This window comes from Polypterus senegalus, chromosome 5 (genome assembly GCF_016835505.1).
Source record: "Polypterus senegalus isolate Bchr_013 chromosome 5, ASM1683550v1, whole genome shotgun sequence".
In the NCBI taxonomy this organism is placed as follows: Eukaryota; Metazoa; Chordata; class Cladistia; order Polypteriformes; family Polypteridae; genus Polypterus; species Polypterus senegalus.
The window spans coordinates 55,120,628-55,146,245 of record NC_053158.1 but is presented as its reverse complement, the minus strand read 5'-3'; the positions used below and the strand labels follow the sequence as shown (position 1 = coordinate 55,146,245).

Sequence of the window (25,618 nt, the reverse complement as noted above, 5' to 3'; positions counted from 1 at the left end):
CTGCATTAACCTCATATTTTTTCATACTTCTTCCCAAACAGGGGTTGCGAGAGTAAAATGAATCATTAAGCGCTGATATATATATATTGAATATATTGAAATAGTTTTACTATCAAATAATGCAAACAGTACGCTGCACGTGCTTCGCCCTAATTCAGGGCTCATCAGGCAGTACACACGCACTGCACCCACTCGCGAATCGAACCTAAGACGTCAGCGCTAAAGGTGAAGCCTCTCATGTTGCGCTATGGTGTGTGGGTCGTTTATTTGACAGTATTGTAGATCGGGGTGTATATATATATATATATATATATATATATATATATATATATATATATATATATATATATATATATATATATATATATATACTTTTGAGAATGCAACGTATAGTTTTGTCCAGGAGGAAAGCAATGTTGCCTCAAATCAATGGCAACCTTTTGTAGGGTGTGTCCCTGAGACTTATTAATTGTCATCGCGAAGCAGAGCCTTACTGGAAATTTGAGGCATTTCAATTCAAATGGGAGATCAGAGGGTATAACGGTGATGCCAGCAATACATTCAGAGTGTGGCACTCTGCTTTTTCTGTGTAGCTGCCTTCACACAGCCTCTCCGCTGCTTTATAAACGAACGCCATAGAAAGCCATCACCTTGTAAATTGTGTAATGCGTTTTTTGAACAGGTTTGATGCATGGAAGTGATCACTTGTACTGCGTTCAGTAAGTTCTCGTGAGCTGCTATCTTGTGTGATGTTGCGATGTCTACGGCTTAATTTAATGTTATCTAAGACCCGGTACTTAAAAGTTTCTGGCTGCACTCCGGTTGTAATATGACGAAGCTCATGAGCTCACTTTTGAGAATGCAAGTATAGTTGTCCAGGAGAAAAGCAATCTTGCCTGAAATCAATGGCATCGTTTTGTAGGGTCTGTCCTTGAGACTTATTACTTGTCATCATCGCAGCTGAGCCTTACTGGAAATTGGAGGTATCTGAATTGAAATGGGAGATTAGAGGGTATAAAGGGGGCGAGGAATACATTGAGTGTGGAGAAACTCTAGAGACAGCGTGTGTATTAACTTGTGGATTTTTCTGTGAGTATTTGGTGGCAGTGTGATGAAGTTGCTTCGGAGGACGCCGTTAGCCGCAGAGCTCAGCTCAGAGCGAAATGAGGTAAATGGGAGGGGATATGATGACGTGACTCCCCCAACCGCGTTAACTGTCAATCCCCCACAAACACAGTCTCTCGTAATTTGCATAAGCACACCCCTTCACCTGCAATTTTAACTTAGTTACAAAGTGATCAAAACTCGTTTATATCCTGCGTCCTCTCATTAAACTTGTATCCCGCATTACCCGTGGGCATGAGAAACACCAGCGGCAACCTGTCTATTAACTTAATTTAAAATTTAGGTTTACACCTTTCTTTCCAAAGTAGCAGCACTCATTAATATGGTAGTATATGTCACTCGCTTGCTTCTTATTGTTTCGCTGCCTTCTCAATTATATAATGCATGTTTTCTTCAGCGCGTTTTGGAGCTCTTCCTGGTTTTCTACGTAGTGCGTTGACAGTCAGTTCACGTGATTACGTGGGAGGCGTGATGATGTCACACGAAACTCCGCCCCCCACGGAACTGGCTGAACTCCATTACAGTAAATGGAGAAAAATACCTTCCAGTTATGACCATTACGCGTAGAATTTCGAAATGAAACCTGCCCATCTTTTGTAAGGAAGCTGTAAGGAATAAGCCTGCCAAATTTCAGCCTTCCACCCACACGGGAAGTTGGAGAATTAGTGATGAGTCAGTCAGTCAGTGAGTGAGTCAGTGAGGGCGTTGCCTTTTATTAGTATAGATTATAAAGATGGTTTAATTAGGCCTGGGTTTTACCTTAAGACCTTTATATAACTGGCCCATACAATCCCTTTAATTTCTTGAGGTACACTATAAAGAAAATTACAAGGAACTGGGAACAATAATGTTGTGCTTATTTTTGTTTCTGTGTCCCACCCATGTTTTCCAGCTGTTTGCTTCATTGTGTAGCTGTTGGTATCTCCATGTTTCTCCAAGTGTTGGTGTGTGTCACAGACTTTGATTAAAAAAAAACAGACTATGCCATCACTCCAAGTGTTGACTTTTAACAGTGTCAAGTCAAGTTTACTGTGACGAGTACATAGTACAATGACATGCTTACCTGTATGTGTCCTCAGAACAGTTGACACAAACGCAATGCAAAAAAATAATAAATAAATGCGATAGATAGATAGATAGATAGATAGATAGATAGATAGATAGATAGATAGATAGATAGATAGATAGATAGAATTTACATACTTAGAAATATATAAATATGTATTTTCAAGTAATATGTGATGGGGATCCAAAAATTTGTGGAAACAGTCAATAACATGGGATTGCATTGTAGTTGTTGAATATGCTGCTAGGTATCGTATGTCATGTTAATCATTCCACTATGAGGCATCATGCTGAGTTAATCAAGTGTGCATTTTAGGTGTTTATTCTACAATTGTGCACATGATTTTGGTGATTTTTTTAAAAATTCAAGCTATGGAAGTAGATTTTGAAGAAAAAATCATTTTGACATTTGGGGTCTTGTTCATAAAGATTTTGTTCACTGTGAACAAACTGTGATCAGTGACACTACCTTGAAGTGCTGAGGCGTCCATGAGAAAGCCTCAGAAAAAAATGTCTGAAGCAGTAGCACATTCAAAACTCGATTTTGCATGATCATAGCGCAATCAAAAGAGTTTGTGATCAAAAACAATGTGGTTATTGCCTCACATGCTGGTGAGCCAGGAAAAGTGTTGTGCCTACTTTAGTTTGACAGTGATAGTCACTCCAAGAAATTTTAAACTCCCTGAAAAGAATTTATGAGTGTCTAACATGCCATTACTGTTGGTGGTGCAGTCTACAGTAAAGAAGAATGAGCATGTGAAGATGCCTTGTACGTTAAGGCAGTGGTTCCCAAACTCAGTCCTAAGGACCCACTGTGACTCCAGGTTTTTATTTTAGCCAAATTCACAATTAGTGATAATAATTGATCTCATTCATTTAGATGGTCTTTTTTTTCCTTCTCTTATTCTGCCTTTAGAAAAGCATAGCAGTATGATTTTTACATTTATAAGTCATTTAGAAATAGAAATATACTTTTGCTTTAAACGCTTACCTCTCTTTTGTTGTTGTCCTATTGTTTTGTTATTTTTAGTGCAGTTGCACACTTCATTGTATCCTAATAATGATAATTAAAACAAACAGAATTGACAGCTAGGTAAACAACACTGAATGATGAAAGGTTGCAATAACTTTAGCGTCAGACCCATTAATTAGTAAATAATAAATTAAACAATCGGAACACCTAGAAAAGCAGAAAATCAATCTGAAAATTGTTAAACAATAATAATAAAGAAAACTATGGCCTTAGAAGTGCTTAGTACATTTTAATATCAATTTACCAAACTTAGTTTTGTTATTTCTCGATTGACTCCAAAACACAGAAATTGGGAAATAATAGCTCACTTAATTGGGCTAGGAGTCCAATTAAAAACACAAGTTGGTTGGAACAAAAACCTGCAGCCACAGTGGGTCCCCAGGACCAAGTTTGGGAAGCACTGCTTTAAGGTAATGGTTGCATTCAGTAGCATACAATTCTTCTAGGTAAAACCTTTGAGATATTGTTTGAGAACTGATAGTTTGGATGAGGTAGAAAATAATAGGTGGAAGAACAGCTAACAAGCCTGAAGCACTGTATTAATTGCAAAGGAGAGAACATTGGGAATTGGGACACTGTTTAATTCATATTTAATTTATAATAATTTTTTTACTTATTCCAGCATATACAGTAAATACAGTATGTGGATATGCATGGACTGAACCTGCCATGCATCACATACTTGCTTAAGCAACACCTCCATGCTTGAACTAAAATCAGTCCATTGCCACACCAATTTTTCTTGAAGAATATTGCACCACCACCACCCCTCAATTTTGCCAATCAATCTTTTTTAGTATATAAGGTCTAGTTGTTCTGGTGGCACTACGCATTCCATTACATCCATCCATCCTCTTCCTCTTATCCGAGGTCGGGTTGCGGGCGCAGCAGCTTAAGCAGAGAGGCCCAGACTTCCCTCTCCCCGGCCACTTCTTCCAGCTCTTCCGGGGGAATTCCGAGGCGTTCCCAGGCCAGCCGGGAGACATAGTCCCTCCAGCGTGTCCTGGGTCTTCCCCGGGGCATCCTCCCGGTTGGACGTGCCTGGAACACCACGCCAGGGAGGCGTCCAGGAGGCATCCTGATCAGATGCCCGAGCCTCCTCATCTGACTCCTCTCGATGCGGAGGAGCAGCGGTTCTACTCTGAGCCCCTCCCGGATGACTGAGCTTCTCACCCTATCTTTAAGGGAAAGCCCATTACAACATAAGTATAATACATATCTTGCTTTATTGTTAAATTTTCTTACTCATACTTAAATTCATTAAGAAAAATATTTACAGCAAATGTTTTTTGTGAAGAAAAACTGAGTGCATTGTTAATATTTGTAGTCATGTTTATAATTTATTGTTGTACTTCTCTTTCTTTATAGGCATGCGATTTATATACCTTAATTATTCAAGTTAAAGATCTGAATGGAGCAGAAGGTTGCTTATCTTCTTCAACTACCGCTCAAATTAAGATTCTGGATGTCAATGACAATTTTCCTATTCTAGAAAAAGATAATGTAAGTTGAGATAACAATCTAAATATTTCTTTATCATTTCTCACTTCTACTTTAAATCTAGCAAATTTAAAGTACCGTGTCGCAAAGTAATTCCTGACGCTACTTGATCTTGCTTAAATTTGTACACTTTGACACATTTAATTTCTTTTGAAATACTTAATCTTTACCAAATATTTTAATTAGAAGCTACCAAAATGATTTTGTGTAGGCCAAAGTCAAAATGTACATCAATCTGTGCAATTTACAGGTTTTATCAAAAATCTGCAATTTATCATTTCATTATTTTCAGTATGAAGGTACAGTTGAAGAGAACGCTGCAAATGTGGAAGTCATGAGAATTAAAGTATTGGATGCAGACCTCATAGGTTCAGACAACTGGTTAGCAGATTTTCAAATTGAATCAGGCAAACAGGGTGAATACTTTATGATAGAGATGAATGAAAGCAGCAATGAAGGCAGATTGATTCTTAAAAGGGTAAGTTTTAAAATTATGAATGTTCACCATAGCTAAATCTTTATAATATTAATCCAGTTTCTGTTATTTTACAACATAAGTAAATGTCTTACCAAGCTCTTTGACATAATAAAAATTAAAACAAGAACCTGCAGCCTACTTATATACTGTATATATATTCTGTTATAATAATGGCCAAGAGCCATTTCATGTGACTTCAACTAACATACTGCAAACTTGTAAAATTGAAGGGAGCCAATGAATAATTACTCAACCTACCTGTCTTTCTATCCAACACTGTAAAGTGGAGAAACCAGGATCCCCTATCCCAAGCCACTTTTTCAAACCGCTAGGGATTTCAAAAAATGTTTTCAGGCCAGGTGAGAAGTATAATCTTTTGAGCATTCCCTGGTCCTCTGAGTTGGCAAAGCCTGGTACAACACATTTGTAAGGTGCCCAAAGACATTTCATGCCCAAGCCACACCAGCTGATACCTTTGAATTCACAGAAACAGTGATTCTACTTAAAGGTTTCAGCAACCTGTGCAGGAACCTCATTTGGGCCACTGGTACTTGTGATTTCAATCATCAATCAATATCGACAGTTCATAAATTATACATCAAGATAACTGGCAAATCATTCACTTTGTTCAAGGTTTTTTCTCCTCCCTTAACATAGTAAAACTTCCTCTGATATATTATTTTGTTTTCACTGATTACCTCTGCCCAATCTTCTAAATAAGACTTAAACTCTTACAATTAGAACATTTTCTCACTGCTTACCTGCATGTAGCAAGAAGCTTCTTTCAGGTAAAGAACCATGTTATCAGATTTTGAGGTACTAAATGTCACCTCAGTTGCCTTACACTTACCTGTGAACCACTCCAGTGCATATCAAAAGTCACAGTTTGATGAGCATTGCAACATTTGCAAACAGCAGAGACGTGGACCTTAACTACCCAAACTAGATAGTCACTAAACCTTGAACTTGTCTTTCCAAGAAAATCACGTACATTAGAGTAAAGAAGACAGACTCTTGGTGGAATTCTAACCCCAACCCCAAACTAAATAACCTAATGACAAATATTTAAACAGATATCTTGCTCTGCCAAGACAGTGAAAGACAGGAGCAGCCCTGGAACTCCAAATTCTTGTAGCATCTACTACATAATTACATAATTATTAGATTTTTCCATGACCCTTCAGATATCTGTACCAGGACAAAGAATTGGTCCACTGTTCCGAATCCAGGAGTTTCTAGTAAACTAGACCAATAGAAGTTGTTAATTCTTAATACACCCTTTTGCCCCTTTTCAAAAATTAGTACCACCACCTGATTTCCAGTCTCAAGACACTGTCCCCACTTTTCAACATTGAAAAGGCAAGTAAATGAAGACACCTCCAACAATACCTAGCTTTTTTGTTTGGTTCTCACCTGTCCCTGCAGAAAACTAGGATTCATACTGACTATATTTTGTTGAATGAAAGAAATTTTATTATTAAAAGTAAAGTGCAAATTAATTGCTTTTTCCTGATCAACAGATTTCAGTTGGTATGCTGTTGATGGTGATTAAAATAAATGTTGTATTATTTCTGTAATTTTAGATCAATCAAATTCTTCCACTCTTTTGAAGCCAGCTGCCAGCACAAATTGGTTGCTGTATTTTGACTTTTCCACTGGATGGTGCCATAACAGCTGCTTAGACTTTGGTTAGAGATGGCATCTTCTTGTTACTTTTTTAGGCAAACCAAATGTGGCTTTATGATCATGTTCAAAGAGACAGGTCATTGTAATGCTTTGTGGGGCACCACCCTTTTGGTTGTAAAGATTGTCATTGCTGACAAATGTTCTATAAGGAATCATGTTTTGAGCAGGTGGTTTTACCTCTATTATTATTTTGTAGTCTTATACAAAATAATATGTCAAATGTAATAAATACACTATTAATAAAAATAAATTGTTATTTTCATTTTCAGTTGTTTCATAGCATGTTTAAAAGGCTTATACACTGCTAGCCATTCAAAATGCAAAACCAAGAAAGACATGGGATATCAAAGGGATACAGATAGCTGTTTACTTAAGATACATGGCATACATAAGTAGAAGTACAGATCAGTTACGCATTTGGAACACACAATTACTGTATAAGTATTTGGTGTATCTTCCATGGAAATAATTGCTTGTATGCAGTCTGGCATGTACAGGAAGATATTCTGGATGTGTGTTTGTGGAATGGCATGCAATGCAGCCCCCTTATGTGCAAAAACTTAATCCGTGATAAATGCTGGTTGTCTATAGCATGCCATTCATTATCCAACCATGTCCCAGGCATAGGGGGAAAATCCAGAAAATATACAAACAAGAAAAAAGTGGCACATGGTGGTCATCCAGGAACTTTAGAACATTTCATGCCACATGTGGTCCAGCATTGCTCTGTTTAGATGTAGCAACAGGGAACCTCTGCATGTAGGGTACCAACTTTGCCTTCAACACGTCTATGATATATCACTGACTGGTCTGAGACAGGCACAGGAGTGGAACCCAATGAAAACCCATCCCATAACACCTGGTATATGGCACTGCAAAATACATAGTTCAAGGAACATTTCACCATGGTGCCCCCATGCATAGATCCATCTACAAAGTATCATAATGCAATAAAGTGAACAGGAACCTTTCCGAAAATAAAAAGCAATGTCAGTCATCCTGCCACTAGAGTCATTTTGACACCATTGCAATTACCAAAGCCTATGTTCAAGGGTATCCAAAGCCATGGGTGGTAAGCAAGAAGTTCCCACTGCTGCCAACCGGGGTGAAGAGTTCATGCAGACACCCGGTGATATGTGAAAGACCACAGCTCTTAGGCTAGGATCTGTGATGTGGTTATTCAGACCATCATTGCCCTTCTTTTCAGTTATGAGTTGGGTGCGAGAGTCTTCTAAATTCATATTCTCATCACTGTGCTCACATTCAGTCCAACACAATCGCCAATGTCTTGGAAGGATAATCCACCTTTCTGCATTCTCATAATTCCCTCTCACTCAAAGTCCAAGGTCCTGGATGTATGGCTGTCGTACTGTTCATGTTTGCTCACTAAGAGCACACAATCTGCCAGGAAATAATCAATAAGGTTTCCTTTGCAGGCACCCATTACACCCACTCTGGGAAAGTCCAGGAGGCATAATTCCTTCACATTATTAGCATATGTGCTGTAATCATTTGATACTCTACCATGACCTATGCATCCTGCAAGTTTCAGAGCAATATGATGCATTCTTTCCAGTGCCATTGTAATGGACAGCAGTGTAATACTTATGTTTTGTAACATGCAGGTTGTTAATTTCTGCTTGTAATGGATACCTAAACTAAGCTTGTAACCATGTATTTTAAATCAAAAAGCCATTATCTATAACCATTTACTTCTCTTCTCAAAACAGGAAGTCGACTTTGAAGAAATGCAGCTCCTTGAGCTTGCACTTAATGTTAGAAACAAAGCTGAATTCCATGAATCTGTTTCTTACCAATACAAAAGTAAATCAATTCCATTTATAGTAAGAGTGAAAAATATTAAAGAGAGCTCAAGTTTTTCTCCAAATAAAATAGTACTCCATGTTACTGAGGAGAAAGGTAAATTGGACCTTAGAAAAGCTATTGGCAGGTATGCAGCCACCAACAAAGAAACTGGACAAATTGCAAGTAAAGTCAGGTAAGCACAGTGCACGCTTCTTCCTTGAAAAATTTTATTACTAAAATCTATGAAATGTTCATTAAACTTCACCTAAACAGGTGTTGATATTAAGAATTATTTTTATAAATGAAGGTTATTCAGCAAGTAATAATACATACAGTATGTGTAACAAAAAGGCATATAGTAACTCCGAGCATTTTCATTTGATATCACCATCACTGCTATAAATTAACAAGCATATTTATTTGTTTTAAATACAAGGTTCTGTTACAAGGTAGCACAGTATTATGATTATGCCATCACCAGATATTTAAATACCTGGGCTGAAGCAACAACAGAAATTTGCATAAAGATGAATGTTTAATATGTTGCATGCAATATAAAAAAAAACACATGTTTAGTAATGAGTAGACATATTTAATAAAGACAGAATTTAATTTCTGGATATGCAATGTATGCCAAAGCTTTGTGTTGTCTTCTCCATCTATCCGTCCATCTATTTTCAATACAGGTTCACAAGGGAGCTAAAACCTATGCCAGCATCATGTAGAGCGATTATTAAACCTGGATACATTTCGCATGACCAGATTATCTCTCCCTTTAATTGTCAGTACAATGTCTTTGAACTGCAGTGGGTTGGCATCCTGCCCGGGATTGGTTCCTGCCTTGCACCCTGTGTTGGCTGGGATTGGCTCCAGCAGACCCCCGTGACCCTGTGTTCAGATTCAACGGGTTGGAAAATGGATGGATGGATGGATGTCTTTGAAATGCTGATAGAAAATGCAGGGGTTCTTTGCTACAATCCCAACGATGGGCTTTTAGGAATGTTACTACTGATAATACTTTCTGCTAAAAGGCAGGGTATGCCTTTTGTGACAAAGGAAAGGGCCTTCTGTTCTCTGCCCAAAGAGACTTACCCTGATGCCTTCAGACATTACTACCTTCAGGTTTCAGGCCAGTAGGCCCCAAAATGAGTAACTGGCTTTATCTATTCACATATAACTAAAGAGCCCCAAGAATGATCAAGAATACACAACAATGGAGAGAAACCATAGAAATCCTGGCTTGTATCCAAAAAGGCAAGAAATAAATAAATAAAGATTCATTAAAAAAAAGAATAGCAACAAAAATGCTGTATTTCCCTAGCTTTCAGCTTTTTAGAGCTGGTAGGAGGTTCCAGAAGCAGTGACGTCAGGGTGGCAAATGAAGAAACAGTACATATATGATGTCAAATATAACAAAAACAACCATAAAACACAAAATATGCATAAATCAAATATGACACATAACAGGTAATGGAAGCACATTAGAAGATCTACACAGTGCTTGGCTACAACCTCCACCCTCACTCAGTTCAAAGCGGCCACTTCTGGTTTTCAAGTGGTTTTCAGCGAAATGTGAAGCTGCCAATTCTGAAGTGGGATTAGCAGTGCTACCATTAACTCTGAAACATGCTTCAATAATTTATGATTTAAGAAGTGTGTGTTTAGTTATATTAGGGGGCTCTGCTCGCCCACCCCCAGGTTTGGTTTACTGGACATACAATTTAAAGAGATTGTTATTTTCAAAGGAATTGTTACATATGCATTATTTTCACTTTTACTTTAAAACTTTTGTAAAAACAATACTTGTCCTTTATTTCCAGACCCAGGCGTGGTTAAATCTTTCTCGCAGGACGTATAATGCTGCTCGTGTTGGGGGTTTGGGGGCGGCTGAATGCATGCTAAGGAGATGCCGTCGGATAATCTGCTGTCTTTCTGCTGCTGCTGCTGGCGAGCTGCGTGTTCTTTTTGTTGCGCTGCACGTCGATCATTCAAAAGCCTGTACGGCAGCTGTCCTTTTGCCACTTCACGTCTCTGCCACTCGCGTTGGGGGTGGGTGGGGGGATGGCTGAATGCAAGCTAAGGAAAAGCAGTCGGATGATCTGTTGGCTTCCTGCTGCTGCTGCTGGCAACCTGCATGTTCTGCTTGTCACTTGTCGTTGTTTTAGGAGCTGGAAGCACATGATGTTTGTCTGTCAAAGGCATTCCAACAACTGGTTGGTTAGATGACCTTGAACTTGTTTTAAATGTGGTCTCACTGCCTTGTCTCACGTGACATTAAAGTGTCTCTCGTGGGACATCAAAATGTCTTTACCTGATATTAAAGTGTCTCTCATGGGACATCAAATTGTCTTTGCATGACGTTAAAGTGTCTCTCGCGTGGATGTCAAATTGTCTTCTGAGAAGATCATGTCTCGTATCCCTAGTCTCACTCCCAGGATTTTTTTTTATAATAGAGAGATGCGCTCCATTTGGAAACAGGGATATATGGAAATCTTTTCCAAAGACTTCAGACACGTGAGCAATTCCTCCAAGAAGCCCCAATGATAAAAGAACAATAAAAAGTCAAATGAAGAATTGGCTAACAGGAGTGTGAGAACTGACTCAAGAGAAGACGAAAGTCCAATTGAAACTATAAGTTTAAGTGTAGCCTGAGACTAAATATCTAGTATGATCAGGTTGTATGGTTTGTATGGCCAGATTGGTATTTTGCTTTTGTTTATGACGCTAGCAATATTTAAATATTAAAACATATTAAGTAACTGATTGGAACAAAAATCTGTAGCCATAGATGTCACCAAAGTAGGATTGGAAAGCAGACCAATGTATTTTTGGTAGTTTATCTTTTATATTACATTAAACATTGCAAAAAGTGTTTACCATTTATTATTTACCCAGTGTCCTAAGACTGACTGGTGTCTTCTCCAGGATTAATTTCCCATTTGTACCCAATGTATTAGAGACAGATTCTGGTACCTACTACCCCATCATGATTTAAATGAAACTAAAAATAGTTGATGGCTGAATGGATATTATTCAATTAACTATATTATACTCTTTTATAGATATGCAAAAGGTTATGATCCAAACAACTGGCTGATTGTTGATTCAAACACTGCTGAAATAAAACTTGCCAAAATGCCTGATCGAGAATCTCCATATTTAACAAACAGCACCTACACAGCAACAATATTGGCAATAACTGACGGTTGGTCTTATTTCTTTTCTATAATCTGTTCTATAATCCTAGACTCAATAAATGTGATAACAATCAAGACAGCAGCAGCAAAGTCTAGTGGCCAGAGTTTTAGTTTTCAGGGGTATGTAGGCACGTAAACGGGTGAGACAGTTTTAGGCCTAGAAAGTCAGTTAGAGTACAAGGTACTTTATTTTAATGAAAACACAAATAATTAGAAACAAAATTCAATAAATGATTAGAATTAAGTAAAAAGCAAGAGGCAAAGAGCAGAGTCATGTCTTGTGTTTATCCACTGCCATAGCTATGCTTTCCTCTTTCCTTCTTTGTTCATCACAAAATTTGCTGTTAAATTTAAGATAACACCATGAACAAAGTTTTTATTTTAAGTGTGAATAATATGAAAATATTTTGAATCATTTTTCATAACTCAGTGTATTTGTCAGTTATATTGTGAGCAATTTTATTGCCAAGTATTATGCAATGAACTACCCAGGTGCTTTTGTGTGCTCCACCTATTGGCAGATCACTGACAGGTGGGCTGGGTGTGTATGGAGGCCACACCCTTAAGGAAGACTACTGTTCTGGCCTACATCTAACCAAAACCTCACTTGTGGTGGCATTGCAAACCTGTTAACCCTGTCACCACAATGTGCCCATCTACTTGAAGTTTATTCTTTAATTGAAACAAAATTAACAATAATATTTGATGGTGAATTGTAAATCAATTTAGCATTTTTTGTATTTGCTCACTATTTGTTTTCCTAATGTGATTTTTACTTTTTTGTTTTTCTTTTTTTTTTTTTTCTGAAAGATCTGTGTTTTAACCTTTTTTCTCCTGGGATATACAATCCCATCCTCAACTCCATAGCTATTCCTATTTTTGTCTTATGATGTACTGAACGTTTGGTAATTGAATTTGCAGCCTGTGTCATATTTTCAGATCGCTTCTTATATAAAGCTACTAACAAATCCTATGCCTTCATACTAACAAAATTTATCCATACTTGATTAAAGCTGGATGTTCAACTTAATGAAAGGTGTAAGTGCCCATCTGCTGTTAATAACTAGTTAGGGGTAATTTCTGTTCACATATGACATAAGAAAGCATTACTGCAAATAATGATCATGTTCATTTTGCATGTCAAGCTGAGATATTTTACAGGGATCAGCAATGGGATAACTGCTTGTGTTTTGATGGAGCTGTTTTAATTTTCTTTTGAAAAGCTTCTTTGTCGAGATATTTCAGAATTATTAACTCATTACATGTATGTACCTTATGCCAAGCATGGCAAGTTGGAAATAGAGGATCCCTGTTTGTTTCATTGAAAAAAATAACAGATTTTCCAAAAATAATAATGAATTTCACTCTTTTTCAGACATGCCTGCAACAACCGCAACTGGAACTGTAGAAATTGAAGTGAAAGATTTCAATGATCACTGTCCAACTTTGATTACCACTTCCACAAACTTATGTAGAGATGACAAATCATTTATTGTCACAGCTGTAGATGAAGACATCGACCCCAATAGTGCCCCATTTACATATACGATTATTGATGAACCCCAAGGGACAAAGCAGTGGACAATCAAAAAGCACAATGGTAGTAAATGGGTGTAGTCATCTTTGTGGTTATACATGTGTTTTTTTTATTGTATACTTCAAAATAAACCTTTCAGCTTTATGGTAGACAAAAAAGCAAACAAAGTACAACAACTTCCAAGCTTAATTCCTAATAGATAATTTTATGTCTATCTTCACAAAGTTGCATCAAGACAGTAAAGAAATAAATATATAAATTAATACATTGCCAATTGTCTGCATCTACAGAACTGACATCTGCTCATGCAATGCAGAAAAATTAACATAGCATTTGAAATGCACCAGTTTGCTTAGGATGTGTTCCTGCAGGTTACTCATGGTATAGCCTACAAAGCTAACCTGGATAATAGAAATATGAATCAAGAGTTAAGATGTACAGTGCCTAGAAAAAGTACTCATCCCTTGAATGTTTTCACATTTTATTTTTATACAACATTAAATCACAGTGGTTTTGACACTGATCAATAGAAACAGACTCTTTTAATGTCAAAAATGAAATAACTGATTTTGTGAGCATTCACAATCTTTAAAATGACACAACTGTATCATCACTGTTGCACTCAATTGGTTTTAGATGTCATTAGTTCAATGAAAATCACCTGCCTGTAGTCAAGCGTTTTCGGTTGTTTGTAGTATAAATGCACCTTATCTGGAAGGCACAATTTGTGGTGAATCAGTCTCATGACCTAACCTACAACATGAAGACAAAAGAACACATCAAACAATTCATGAAAAGAACAAGTCAGGTGATGGATACAAGAAAATATCCAAGTCACCGAATAATCACTGGAGTCCAGTTAAATCAATTTTAACTAAAGGAAAGAGTATGGTACGTAATTTGCCTGGAACAGCCCATCCACAAAAACTGAGTGATCATACAAGAAGAAGAAGACTATTGAGAGAGGCCACCAGGAGACTTATGATAACTCTAAAGGAGTAACAAGCTCCAGTGGCGGAGATTGGAGAGACGGCACAGACAACAACTGTTGCTTATGTGCTTAACCCATTGCAGCTTTTTGTGAGAGTAGCAAAGAGAAAGCCATTGTTAAAATAAAGCGCATGAGATCTCAGCTAGAGGTTTCCAGAAGGTACATGGAAGACCCTGATGTCAGCTGGAAAAAGGGTCTATGCTCTGTAAAGACCAAAATTACGCATTTTGGCTATCAGACTAAACAACATGTTTGAATACTACACATTATCAAAAGCACACCATGCCCGCCATGAAGCATGATGGCAGCATCATACTGTGAGGATTCTTCCTTGAAGTAGGACCTGGAAGGCTTGTAATGGTAGAAGAGTCTAATTGAGAACTTGTGGCTGGCTGTTCACTCACAATCTCCATATACTGTAGAGCTTGAGCAGTTTTGAAAAGAAAAATTGGGGAAAATTGCAGCGTGCACAAAGACTCAAGGCTGAAATGGCAAATAAAGGTGCATCCGCTAAATACTTATATAACCCATTATGTCAGTGGTTCTCAAACTGTGGGGTTTGAGTAACAAAAAGGGGGGTGCAAAGTAACAAAACTTTTGGTGCAAAGATGTGAAAAAAAGGAAACAAGAATCAAAAATATGAAAAATACATCTATTGAAAGCAAAACAAATTAACTTAATCTACATTCTGATACTAGAAAAATAAATATAGAGTTAGATAAATGTCGATAAAAGTTAAGTAGGTATAATAAAATATGCATCTATGATATATCATTAATTAAAAAAGAACAAATTGGTATTAGTGGGCTCCTTTCAAAATAACGTTAGGGGGGCGAGATTAAAACTGTTATGAAAACTTGGATCGCAAATACTTAAAGGTTGAGAAACGCTCCATTATGTTGTGTTTTACATTTTTAATTAACTAAGATCGTTTTGTAGAGATCTGCTTTCACTTTGACATTAACTCTTTGAGGGCTGAATATTTTTTCCAAAAAACAGTTTTATGAAAGGCAATGGCTTCACACAGAAATCAACATAAAACATCTGTTGCTGCATGCTGTGGCTGCCAGTTTGCCAAGAATGTGCAGCAGGCTTGCTGCCAGGCTGTCTTTGTGTGGCTGGGGCAGCCGCAGCGGTCACTGTCGCAGTACATGGCAATCTGGATTCTATCTCTTATCAATGTTAAGTGGCAGTCCTCCCAGGTGAACAGTGCCATAGGCGTGTCAGCTACTTGAACATGTTCAGTACCACGAATAGCTGGGCACCAGTCAGCTGAAGCTGGAACCTCACATTCATCTTTGATTGCTTGTATCAAAATCGGAGTCCAACAAGTCATAGTCCAGTTCAGAGAGAACGGGCAAAACGTCATCCCTGGAGTATTCTGCTTTACGCACCCGCTTTGATCTCTCGCCAGGTGTCAGGGCCATTTTTGCTGTTGTTTGTGCCTTGCTACTCATGGGAGTGCAGAAAATCTCGGTCAAAACCAAAGAATCTAGCAGCGAGACTCCAACTAAAACATAATGGTTGGTTTTGTCGCAGTTTACAGTTTTTGACAAAAGTCGACATCAGCCCTGAAAGAGTTAAAGAGTCTTTATCTGCTGATCAGTTACAAAAAGGTCAAATTAAATCCAATGTGATTCAATGTTGCATAATAATAAAAAACACTTCCATGGGGTGAATATATTTTATAGGCATTGTATATTATGAAGCTGCAAAAAAAATTATTTGCTGTAGTTATAATCTTTGTACTTATTGGTTCATTTTAAGAGTGAAAGAGTAGAGAGTTCATGTAAGATGTGTAGCCTGTGCAAATATTGAACATTTGTATTTATATGTCAGTAATTGTCCCATATTGTGCATGATTTTAATGTAAAACAAGTAGTTGTTGTTCATATTTTGTATTCTTTTCTTCTTTTTAAGACACCAGTGCATTGATTAGAGTACAGGAGAAGCTTTGGCCTGGTAGATATGCCATTAAACTTATGATCCAGGATCAGCAAGGGAAGAGATGTCAAGAAGATCCAGTCTTAAATGTTCATGTTTGTACTTGTAAAATCAATAGGAGCTGCGCAGTAATTGCAGCTGCAGTAAAATCAAAAAGAGAAGGAATTTCCATGGGATCCAGAGCTAATGCCATAATGATTTTAGGACTCTTATTGCTGCTCAGTAAGTTATCTCGCTTCCTAATTAGCAACTGCCATATATTTTTCTCTGCTTATTATATACTGTTTACTAGAGAGAATCAATCAAGTAAGACACAATTTGCAGGAATGTTCACCAGAGCTTTCACTTTCTTCATGTAACCTCTTACTGTCATTTATCAATACATCCTACATTCAATCATTTATACACCTTTAAAGCATATTGTTATATAATTATACAACACAAAGATTGCACTGTAGAAGTATTATTTAAGCAATAAGCAACAGTAAAAATTAAATGTCTGTTGGATTGACAGCTTAGAAGATGTTGCTTCTGTTGATCTGCTCAGTAAAATTAACTGGTGACAGATATACAAAATGGCTTCTCCTACTGCTGACCTTTTAATTTCCTTACTTCTTATTATCTCTTAAAATCATCTATTTTGCTCACCAACTCCTCCTCTTACCATTTTTTTCTAGACTTCCTTTATCTTTTTGTATTTCTGTATCTATTTTGACTGAGGGATATGCTTCAGGCTTCTGATAACACAGCCTATACTGTATGTAAAGCCGTTATTGCTTTTCCTTAATTGTTCACATTGAATTCAATTTAGTTTATTTTTGCATAATACTTTTCACTAAATGCAAGCTCAGAATGCTGTAACAGATAAAAAGCAATTGCAAACTGCAAATTATTAATTTCATAACATATACATACAAAAACATAGATTTGTTTAAAAACACAGAGAAACAAAAAGTTTAAAACTGATTAACATAAATGGAACCTAACATTACCTGTCCATTAATGTTATTATAGAGTGAGATGACACAGGAGGAGAGAAAAACAAAAAGTACAGTCAGCAGTATCTCTAGAGAAAATAAACCTTTGTGGGGTCCACAATTAGTTTTAACACAAAGTCATACGCAAAGTTAAACACAGTTACTGTTCAGATACAAATAAATTGTAAAAATGAATCCATTACTCTTTCAGTGGTTGACCACTTTCTCGCCTGATCACCATTACAGAAAGAAACCATTAAGTTTAATGAATTTAGAAAAATGAATTGGACTTTTCTATCATCCCAGAATTATAGAATATCTCAGCTTCCTTTATGGCTAATCTGAACAAGTGTGAAATGTTTCCAGCTTGTAACTCATGATCATTGCCAACAAACATGCAACTTGATAGATAGATAGATAGATAGATAGATAGATAGATAGATAGATAGATAGATAGATAGATAGATAGATAGATAGATAGATAGATAGATAGAACTCCCAGTTACTCGAGTCCTTGCTAAAATGTCTTCTATGTGAAAGTTACATTTTTTTCAGTGTTTCTGTGAATTTCTTAAAATCCTTGTTTCCTCATCCATACCAAATTCTGTATATTCTTGTAGTGTGATTAATATCTCTGTGCCCAGTGTTTTTAGAAATGAATTCCTGGTTCTTTATCTCCAGAAGTATCCAGTTTCTCAACCCATGGTATTTACAATAGTGTAAATCACAGTGTTTTGAACTGCAGCATTAAGAAAAGTCGTATCATTGCATATTTGACTGATTCCCTTAGGCAAGTAAATTTAGAAGATCAGTCTTCATTGCTGTTGTCTGCATACTGTATGTATTTTTTGCATTTGGAGAACATTCTGGTTGATACATGAATTGAACCAGCAACCTTGAGATGTAACCTTCAGTGATTTAGCCAGTACATAACATATCCTGCCTTACATGTAAAACCTCCAGGTTGATATTGAGATTAGTGACACAGTTATTACTGTCTTTCTAAACAGTTGTTCCTGTTCTGCTACTGACCTGTTCTTGTCGATCTAATTATAAGACAGCAATCGTTAAACACATTTCAGGTCACTCTGAAGGAAACTTACTAACATATGCTTTGGAAGGAATTGGCGAAGACAAGGTAAATATTTGTATGCTTCATACACATAAATAAATTAGATATTCTAGCAGGCTTGTTTACGGCAATGTTTAGTGTTGTCATATAGTGGTACCTTGGTCTTTGGTTTTTTCACTTGCTGTTAATAGACCTGGTTTGAATACACAGCTCTGTTTTACTTCTTGATCTTTTCTTGCTCCATCATCACTATGCTGAAGCTTAACTTCAACACTAGAATTAGGCTGTAATTGAAAATGAAAAGGGCTGCAACATGTAAAGGGAGTTTAAAACAGAAAGGTGAGAGAGCTAAAAAGAGTATTTATGCAATCATCAGCTTCAAAACAAGGAAAGGCTTTTTGGGTTATAGATGAAAGAGAAAATATCTTTTAAAAGTAATTCTTCCCAAGCTTCTATCAACATTGAAATTTAGGGCAGAGACAGAGACAGAAAACGTTGTCCAGGTTAGCTAACCCAACAACATTTGCAATATAACAATTTGAACTTTTTGTTTTGGTATGTGGGTCATTTTCTCTTGTTGAAGTTTTGTGAGGACTTTATTCAGACCATTGCCATCTAGTACCCCATTATGATATGGAGATGTTTGCTTAATTTTGCTATCGTGTATTACTTTTTTATGCAGGATATTCTACTACTTCCTTCAGCAGAACTGAGAAATGGTTCCAATAACATTAGCTCTACACAACTCCTAACCCACTCGATTACAGAAAAAACAGAGTCTTTACGGTCTTCTGGCAGAATGTTAAATCCATTTGGAGCTTTAAATGGAGGAGCTACAATTGAAGGACGAGGGCTCGGCCTTAGTATCAATAAAACTGGAGGAAGTGTTAATCATGAAATAGCCAGATGTTCAAAAGACATTTTTGGGAATAGAAGAAAATTTGGTTGTGAACTTGTGGAATCTGAAGACGAGTTCAATGATATTGCTCTCCCTGATGGCTTTCTGCAAATGTACTACTTTCAGGTAATTGATTAATTTTTGTAAAAAAAAACTCTAATGATTGAAATATTTAGGCTTTTACTGCTTATGTTTTTTAAAATAACCAAATTGTTTTAGTTGGAAGAAAACAGTGACAACACTAGCTCATACTTAGTAAGGTTACTTTTAAAATTTTCAATAGGCCTACTTTAGATTGTTCTCAATTGTAAATCAGGACAAAAACGTTTCTGTGCTTCCATATTAAATCATCCTAAGGCTCAACATATTAAATTGAGCTTATTTGAATAAAATGCTGACGAAGTTCAGGTTATGATAGATTCCCTGAATATTCCATCAATTCATTTTATCTAATCACAGTCCTAAGAATACAAATGGGTTTTGTTTATAACATGTGGAGAATTAAAAAGGTGAAAATGGAGTTAAACAGAAGACAACTTGGAGCCCTGTACTGACACACCTAAATAAATACTGTACATAGCAGAGCGAAGCATTTTTGATTTTCCCCACAAAGGACTCTGCCTTCATTTAAAAAAATATTTCCCAGATGTCTACTTTTATACCCTCACCCAAGAGATCATGATAATGGTCAGCCTTTACTGGATCAAGGCTTTTGTTGTCTTCTCAACCCATGTCAGAATATTAGCAGGATCATAAGATCTTAAGTGGTTCTTCACAGCATACCCTTGTACCTGACTACTTGGTGGGTACATATGGCTTTTTAAGGAAGAAAGGGATTATGCACACCTTACCCAAATAGGTGTCTTAGTCTACAAATCAAGTAAATGGTCTATATCATGGTCTGTAGAAGGCACCTTCTACCCAAACCCCTGACACAACTGTACCAACACAGTCCTGGGTTTAAATACTGTATATTGATTTATTGCACACAAAATACTTTCACATATGCTTTTTAGACTGAACCAGTTTTCCCTTCCTCCACATCCTTTCCAAACATGCATTGTCTTCTTCCTATCCAAACTCCAACTTACCAAATGAGGTGGAGCTACATTCTTGATTGCTTGACCTTGGGTTACTTCTTGTGCTACAACACTGCCCCTGAGAATGACTTCTGGGTCACATGTAAGTCCCAACTAAGAATAGGGAACCTTAATGCTGGCAGTTCAGCCAGGTGCCACCCATGGAACGCAGCAGGGCTGCCCACTGGAATTAAAGTTCCCATAAAGCCTTGCAGGTGTCCAAATGGCTTGGAATTGAATGTTTGACACCAAAGCTTTGAAGCTTCTATTACTTTAATGAAGCACACTGTGCCAAAACAGCATACCACAACCTATATCAAAGTTTCATTACCACATGACGAATGATATCCAAAGCTTCAAATATCTGACTGCTTTGAAGGTTTGTGCTGCACATGCTATGAAGGGGGATGTGAAACTGATGGTCGTATTTTATATAGAGATGATACTGAATGGAGTACAAAAGTGTGGAACTTATTATCCGACAATAAAGTAAATACTATGCTATATTATTCTTCTGTACTAGATTTTCTAATGTTTTATCAATAGTAAAGACTACTGTAGACACATTCTATAAACCCCATTATCTGTTCTCAGATCCATGGTCACTTTCTCTAAACCCCTTTGTGCAATTATTCCTCAAACAATGATGGAACAATAATAATTCATCACATTCCCTCACAGCAAAAAATCCCTTGACGTAAAAAACCTGTCACATAATTATAAATCAGTGGTGGCTTAAAATGTGCTGTAACATTTCACTGGTTATGAGTGCTGATGGATTTTGGTTGTCTTTATGGAGCTGACAAGTGTCATCAGCCTAGGAAAGAGTCACCAACACTACTGGTTAGCATTCCATTTTTCAAATAAGCAGATTTACTGACAGCCAATGTGGAGCTAATACAAAAACAACAAGCGTGAAAGTCACAAATTAATTAAAGCTTCTGTAGCAACAGTGGAACAGTGAAGTGCAGCAAGTGACCTAGAGGAGCAAGAATCCATTAGCACTCAGTGCAGAAGAGCATTACTGTGCTACAATATTAATGAAAGCAACAAATTATATATTTCCAACAACACATTTAAACATTGTTTTATTGTAGACAATTGTCACTATTACTAATGGGTACACATTATTGCAGCATTTTAATGACAGCATGATTATCATGAGATAAAAATGAATGCACAGATTGGTCTTAGGCTTTCACAGTGCACCTGCCCAATTTAAAACAGGCAGTCAACAAAGGCTTGTATATCTGCTTCCTCCACTGCCAGTGTCAAACTCATGACTGCTATGATTTCAATAAGCCACCAGGCCTTGCTGTTTTTGAAGCTTCAAATCTTTTTTTGGGACAATCAGAATGAAGCTTCACTGAGCTTCTTCCACCCATTGCTAGAAATGGGAGCACCTTTAGAGGAATTATGACACCAGGCATAGTAGGGAGGCAGTCTCCCAAAGACCATCCACTATGATAGGTTCCTGTCCAGACAAGGAAGATGCATCCAAAACCAGACAGGATTACAGGCCATATATGTATCTCTCAATATATATATCAATACATACCATTATAAGAAGGTTTGGTGTGTCTCCCTGCACAGTCTCAAGGGCATGTAGGAGATTCCGGGAGACAGGCATTTACTCTAGGAGAGCAAGACAAGGCCATAGAAGGCCCTTAACCCATCAGCAGGACCAATATCTGCTCCTTTGGGCAAGGAGGACCAGGATGAGCATTGCCAGAGCCCTACAAAATGATCTGCAGGCTACTGGTGTGAATGTCTCTGACCAAACTATCAGAAAGAGAATAAATGAGGGTGGCGTGAGTCCTTAGCATGAAGTCTTTTTTGTTTTCTCATTTGGACCTTATCTCTTTTCAAATGATGTGGTATCCTTTTGTTAATAACACATTACCCAGTCCATATCAGTATAGATATTCAGCAGGATCCAACTGATATGTTTTCAAAGTGTTTCTTTAATTTCTTTGAGTAGTTTATATGGAAGTACTTGGCGTATTACTTGGGTACGGTACATTTGTATAATTGGTTACAACAAGAAAACAATCATTTATTTTTTAAATGTTGACCATTTTGTAATTGCTGGCTGAAATCTATCAGTTACAGTACAGTACCTCTCTGATAACTATGAATTTCTCTGGTTTTGTGAGACAAGAATTGCTGTGTGTGATTGGTGGGTTGGAACCATAAACTCCACTTCTTTCTATTTCCAGGTTTACTGTAGTTTCCTGAGTAGATGTTTAACCCCCAATTAATAAACAGGATGGCTTTTTGAATTATTAAATCATTGTTACATCACAATAAGCTGGGCAAAATTACTGCTAGGTGTTTCTTCTATTGATAACCTATTGCAGATGAACTTTTGAAACCTAAAAACTCTGTATGTTAAGCTGGATTAATAGTAATATATTTGCAAAATTTCATCAACATCTACAAAACTCTTTTGGAGTAATGCATGTTTTTTGTGTTGTTGGCCCTCCCACTATGACTCTGCAATAACATTTTTGAAAATCCATGAAACCTGTATCTTAAACTGTATGAACAATAATGCAAGAACAAAATTAAATGAAAGACAGCAGTTTTTGAGTGAGGTGTAATTTGTGTGTTGGTCCCTCATTGAAATAATACCCCAACCTACCCTACCATGGTTTCTATTGAATCACTGATGTGGAATATAGCTTTCATTGTAGAGAAGGGCTAAACCTGAACAAAATCCCAAATTCATTACTATCAGCTGAACTATTCTGGAGTGATGACACAGTTTCGATTTTCAATCCCCTGCGGCCTGAAAATCACAACCCCCATTCCTCAGTGGAGCTTTATGAAAGGCCTCAAGGTCTAACAGTAATCCGCATGCTGAACGTTGTGAACTTAGACTCAGCTAATTTGAAGTGATGTATTTTTTTTCCACCCCACCCATGACAATCACCCATTCTGGTGAACTTTTTGAAATGCCATGTAGCCTGAATTTGAAATTGGTTCAGCTTTATAATACATGCAAAATTTCATTAAGATTGCCTAGAATAATGCACTTTCTGTGGGGAACTCCCATTACCAACCCCTCCCTGATGAAATTTTTATAACATCATATAGCATGCATTTTAAGTTGGGCCAAAGGCAACCTGCATGTAAAATTTAGTGAAAGCCAGTTTAGCCATTTTTGCATGATTGGCAAACAAACACGTAATATGTAATTTGAGGGTTGAAATGAGGTGTTTAGTGTGCAAAACAGGTAAATAACATCCAACAAAGCTAAAAAAGAATTTAAAATTACAGTTTTATTTATCAAGTTATGCAGGCATCAATCTCCTTTTGCTGAGACACAATACATGTATATTGTAGGTTGTTCACTCGTCTGTCCTTAACATGAAGTTTTCTCATTTGGACCTTATCTCTTTTCTAAATTTTGTGTTTTAATGTAGTTTATTTCCACAGCTACCACGCATACATAGTTTTGAGCAGCAACTTTGAGATATTTCTCTTTTTTGTTGCAGAAGGAGGAATTTTATTCAGAAGAGTGCCCTCTCCAGGTGGACAGCTTGCTGGAGTTCAGTAATGAAGATAATGTCTCTGTTGTTTCATCAATTGAACTCTGTAGTGGTATGGATGAAAGACTGCATGATAGTTTTTTCATTGATTTGGATTCCAAGTTTAAAATACTTGCAGAAATCTGCACTGTTGAAGAAAGTTATGATGCCTCCCACAAAAGGTCCATGGTTAGAAGTGAGGAAAGCAGTGTGGAACAGACACCATTAGCGCCAAGTAGCACACTGTTCTTAAATCAGACATGGTCTAGTGTTAAAGAGGAAAGGCAAACTCCTTCTCAAACTATTTATGAGAATGGGTCTGTTACAGAGTATCATAGAACCATCTCCTCTACAGATTCTCCTTCACATACAGAGAAAAATCTAATTGTGTCAGGAGCACCTTTATGTATCCCTCAGGTCATGCCCTATACCAATGTTCCTATTATTAAAGTTACTCGATATGTTGAGCCACAGATTCCACTAAAAATGTGTATTTCAGATTGGAGTCCAACAATTGTTCCTGGCGATCATGGAGCTTTAAGGCTGGGTGAAATTCCTCATCCTCAGAATGTATTCCATACAGAGCGTAGAGTCAACTTGAGTCCACCCATTCAAGGTGGTGTGATTGGGATAGATTCTGATCATTTGTGCGTAAATGAAATTCCCATTGTCCAGAATGTTGTGCTGCAGGACCAATCTGGAGTTCACATGCAAGGTAGCTTAAATGGATTAAAGCAGGGAATTTTATGTAAGCATGAAATTCTTGCCACTAATATTCAGAAAGGTTTAGAACAAAGGACCTTAAATGTGAGTGAAACTCAACACTTTCAGAATGTCTCAAAGGTGGAAAAAAGAAAGCAAACAATGAGTCATTGTGCTGAAAACAAAGAAAAAAAGATATCAAACCAGAAGTTGTGTAAAGAATATAGTAGCAAAAGACACTGACTGCTGCATATGGACGAAACGCTCACTGATATGTCATCTGAATTACGTTGATTTGATCAAATTTACATTGTGTTCTTATTATATTTAGTCTTGCTCATGTAATGTATTTAAAAGAAAAGAAGCATCAGTTACATAATTTAAATAGGCTTTAAAGATGCCTAAGCTTCACTCTTAAACATGTGCATAAATCTAAGTGTACACAACAATGAAAGGCAAAGTGACAGTCTGGAAATGAAGGCACCGCAGTGATTCCAACTAATTATCTAATACTGAAGTAACACCATACTGTTCTGTGTTGTCCAATGCATTATGTACTTTACAAGACAACATTCTTAAAGTACCACATTTGATAAGGACATCTATTCAAACAACAGCACACCGTTATCCGAGATTGCTTATATAGTAGGAAGTAAATGACACAATAAAAATGAAATAATTTTAGATTAGGGTTTGATAAATTAATTTGTTTCGATATTGTTAACAATCTGGTGTCAGGCCTATTTAAAACAGCAAACTGACAGGAAGGTACAGATGTTGTTTCAGTATGATATTTTTCATCGAATAGCTGCTGAGGGCACTAGTGAAAATTCTGGCTATTGTTCAGAAAATGGACACAACTTGATTGTTTCACAATAATTAAGATTAGGTGTATTAGTAGGTTTCACATTTCTGTTATCATTTTAGCCCTAAAATAGTGACTTAACTTCAGGGACCTATTTTATTGACCTTAAGGTTAGTGTTTGGTAAGGGGA

At 37.0% G+C, this 25,618-nt stretch overlaps 1 protein-coding gene across 3 annotated transcripts in view; it reads left to right on the top strand.

The window, feature by feature from the left end:
* Positions 1 to 24,970, top strand: part of LOC120530295 (desmoglein-2-like) — a 61,930-nt gene extending 36,960 nt beyond the window's left edge. For all 3 annotated transcript variants that reach the window (XM_039754665.1, XM_039754664.1, XM_039754666.1), the window contains 9 exons: positions 4,592 to 4,726; positions 5,016 to 5,201; positions 8,618 to 8,886; positions 11,756 to 11,898; positions 13,266 to 13,490; positions 16,339 to 16,584; positions 18,350 to 18,477; positions 19,094 to 19,435; positions 23,889 to 24,970. In XM_039754665.1, coding sequence (XP_039610599.1) covers positions 4,592 to 4,726; positions 5,016 to 5,201; positions 8,618 to 8,886; positions 11,756 to 11,898; positions 13,266 to 13,490; positions 16,339 to 16,584; positions 18,350 to 18,477; positions 19,094 to 19,435; positions 23,889 to 24,866 — 2,652 coding nt within the window. In that variant the 3' untranslated portion in view covers positions 24,867 to 24,970. The remainder of the gene's footprint in view (positions 1 to 4,591; positions 4,727 to 5,015; positions 5,202 to 8,617; positions 8,887 to 11,755; positions 11,899 to 13,265; positions 13,491 to 16,338; positions 16,585 to 18,349; positions 18,478 to 19,093; positions 19,436 to 23,888) is intronic.
* The last annotated feature ends 648 nt before the right edge of the window (positions 24,971 to 25,618 follow it).